This window comes from Sciurus carolinensis, chromosome 19, assembly GCF_902686445.1.
Source record: "Sciurus carolinensis chromosome 19, mSciCar1.2, whole genome shotgun sequence".
In the NCBI taxonomy this organism is placed as follows: Eukaryota; Metazoa; Chordata; class Mammalia; order Rodentia; family Sciuridae; genus Sciurus; species Sciurus carolinensis.
Genome location: NC_062231.1, coordinates 7,426,937 through 7,429,512, shown reverse-complemented (window position 1 = coordinate 7,429,512; position 2,576 = coordinate 7,426,937). Strand labels below are relative to the sequence as shown.

Genomic DNA, 2,576 nt, shown 5'->3' with positions numbered 1-2,576 from the left:
GCTGGGCAACATAATGCTCATTGGAGACCTTATAAAAAAGTGTTACACACTCTCATTATGTGTATAAGTGGTTAATCCAGGCCACAAAAGTGAGATGCACTTTATAAGAATTACTTGTTGCAGTCAAACAGATATGTTGAACCCTTGTGTTATCTCAAAAGGTACATGATTGATATTTGAATGACAATTTGTAATTCACATGTCTCAAACTGATTTGACAAAACATGCATATCTCCTCTTAGTTCAGAAAGTATATATTCTATTCCATGAATTATTGTTCAGAAGCCAGTGTATCAGCACATTCAGAGAACTTATCTGTCACTCAGTAAACATGGGCTATCTTCCCCAAAAAGGATTTTAAAAATTTAAGAATTTGTTTTTCAGTACAGATTAGCAGCAAAGCGCTGGTTGTGGCATAGCCATTGGACACCATGATCTGGATTGAAAGACAAACAGGGTCATTATTCCACACAGGTCTTGAGGAGGAGAAGAAGCAGTCCAAACAGTACATGATGATGAAGAAACTCATGAGCATCAGGATGGACTGGGTGGCCCTCTGTACAGGGGATGCTTTTAGAGAAAGACTGGTGCTGTGAAGTTGCTGGATGTGCCTCTTATGCCTGCACAAGAGAGTCACCATGTACCCACTTGAGAGGGCCATGAGCCCTATAAGAAAGACATCCCGTATTACACCCAATATGGAAAATAAATGCCTGAGGAAGTAATTCTTTGGTAAAATTTCACAGGATTTAGCAATAAATACAACACCATGTGAAGTCACATTGAGGCTGGTGGCAGAAGAGAATAAGAACTGATCACTCAAGGACACATAGAACACCCACAGGAATACAAGGGAGCACAGGATCTGATGTAGGGATTGATGTTTGAACTTGGCCAAGCAAGAGCTTCTGGGGCTGAGGGTGATGGCCTGGAGGACACTCAATAGGCAGGTGGCACAAATGGAGAAGCCCCTCAAAAACCTGTGCAAGTAGATGATTGATTTACATTCAATGTCATTCCCCAAATCCTGAGAACCATTAATATTTGTAGCAGTGTACCCCATAATTATCAGCATCCCTATGTGGATTAGGGCCAAGAGACCAATGATGAGGTCAGTGGGTTTGAGCTTGTGCTGGAGAAGGAATGTGAAGATGTGGAAAAGAAGAATGATGGTGTTGGCTGAGATCCCAATGCCCACTTCAGAGAAAAGTGCATTTCTTATGCCAGTAAAATCATACAGTGGTTTGGTCATTTTCATCTTTTAGGCAAAGAATCACATAGTATATATCTTTGAAGAAAATGAAGAAAAAGTCTTTATTTCAAATAGTACCACCTTTATCAATCTCAGTTTATACTTTTACTCTCAGGAATCATGTGGATTCACCTCAATACCCCCTCTTCTCCCTTCAGTACTCAAGTCTTTCTGGTACTCTCCAGGTGCCATTCCTCTATTATTGCCAAATCATGTCTGGATAATATAAAGATTGTTCGGCTCGCACTATGCATCAGTATTTGTGTACATTTAGAATTACCATGTATTATTGAAAGTAGTTATTGATTATACTATCATCTTGAGGCGTTCTTGTAGTGTCTTACTTGATTTCATCTTTCTTTATGATTAGTCCCCAAGTACATATTGAAAACTACAACTTTTTGCTGAATTCAACTGGAAAGATTGCATAATAGTGGATAATTCCAACTTGAGAAATTTATCTTAATGAAGTAGTTTTACACATAGGTATGTTATTTGAGTGCTGTTTTTGTTCTGGTTTATTATCAGACTTATATTTTTAGTATATCAACTGAGCCCGCATTAAGAAATACACACTGTGAGGCACATTGTTTGATTTTGCATCTGTGATCTTCCACTGAGTTCAAAGTGACCTTGAGCAGTCTATGATTCTAAACTCTGATCATCTCAACTATAAAATATGGGGAGTCATATTACCTGTATTCTGGAATTATGTGTGAAAGAATTTGAAGTACCAATTATAAAATCTTTCTAAAATATGACATTTAGAAATACTGGCCATTGTGTTTAATTAGGCACTTTATACATGTGATTTGGAAGATTTAATTCTGTTTTTAATAATGACTCCATGTGTTGCCTCAAAAAATTCCCCAAATGTTTGAGCATTATAGAAATATCTGTAGAAACTCTATGGAGGTATTTTAGGACTATGTTTGAATCACCAGTGTAGCTACGAGTCTTACATACCTGTTATTATCATCACCAGAATACCTATCCTAAGTGAGTCAATCCAGTTACCAAATATTAATAGGAATATAGTCTAATATTTTCCATTAGGTCATGTGGAAGTAAGGTGGTAATTAAAATCATGGTTCAAGTAGATTCAGAGTCATTCCATTATATGGTTTTTATTAAAGAAAAAGCATTTGACTGAAGTTTGAATGAACCTTCAAAAGATTTCCAATTTTCTTCTCCATGATGTAAGCAATTCTGTAGTTCAGAGACCCAAGCATAAACTTGATAAAGGAAATTTAATATTGATCTACTGATGGAATGTTTACTAGCTATGTCATGGTTGCACTGTAATTTAAGTGTCTGAAAGAGT

General features: G+C 36.7%; 1 protein-coding gene across 1 annotated transcript; it reads right to left on the bottom strand.

Annotated features, from left to right (window-relative positions):
* Window positions 1–322: 322 nt before the first annotated feature.
* On the bottom strand, window positions 323–1,252 carry LOC124971169 (vomeronasal type-1 receptor 90-like). The gene has a single exon (XM_047534956.1). It carries the CDS (start codon window positions 1,250–1,252, stop codon window positions 323–325), a length of 930 nt encoding a protein of 309 aa, XP_047390912.1.
* Window positions 1,253–2,576: the final 1,324 nt, after the last annotated feature.

What these genes read in the sequence shown, in the direction of transcription:
- LOC124971169 (XM_047534956.1), bottom strand. Translation starts at nt 1,252, where the DNA reads ATGACCAAACCACTGTATGATTTTACTGGCATAAGAAATGCACTTTTC.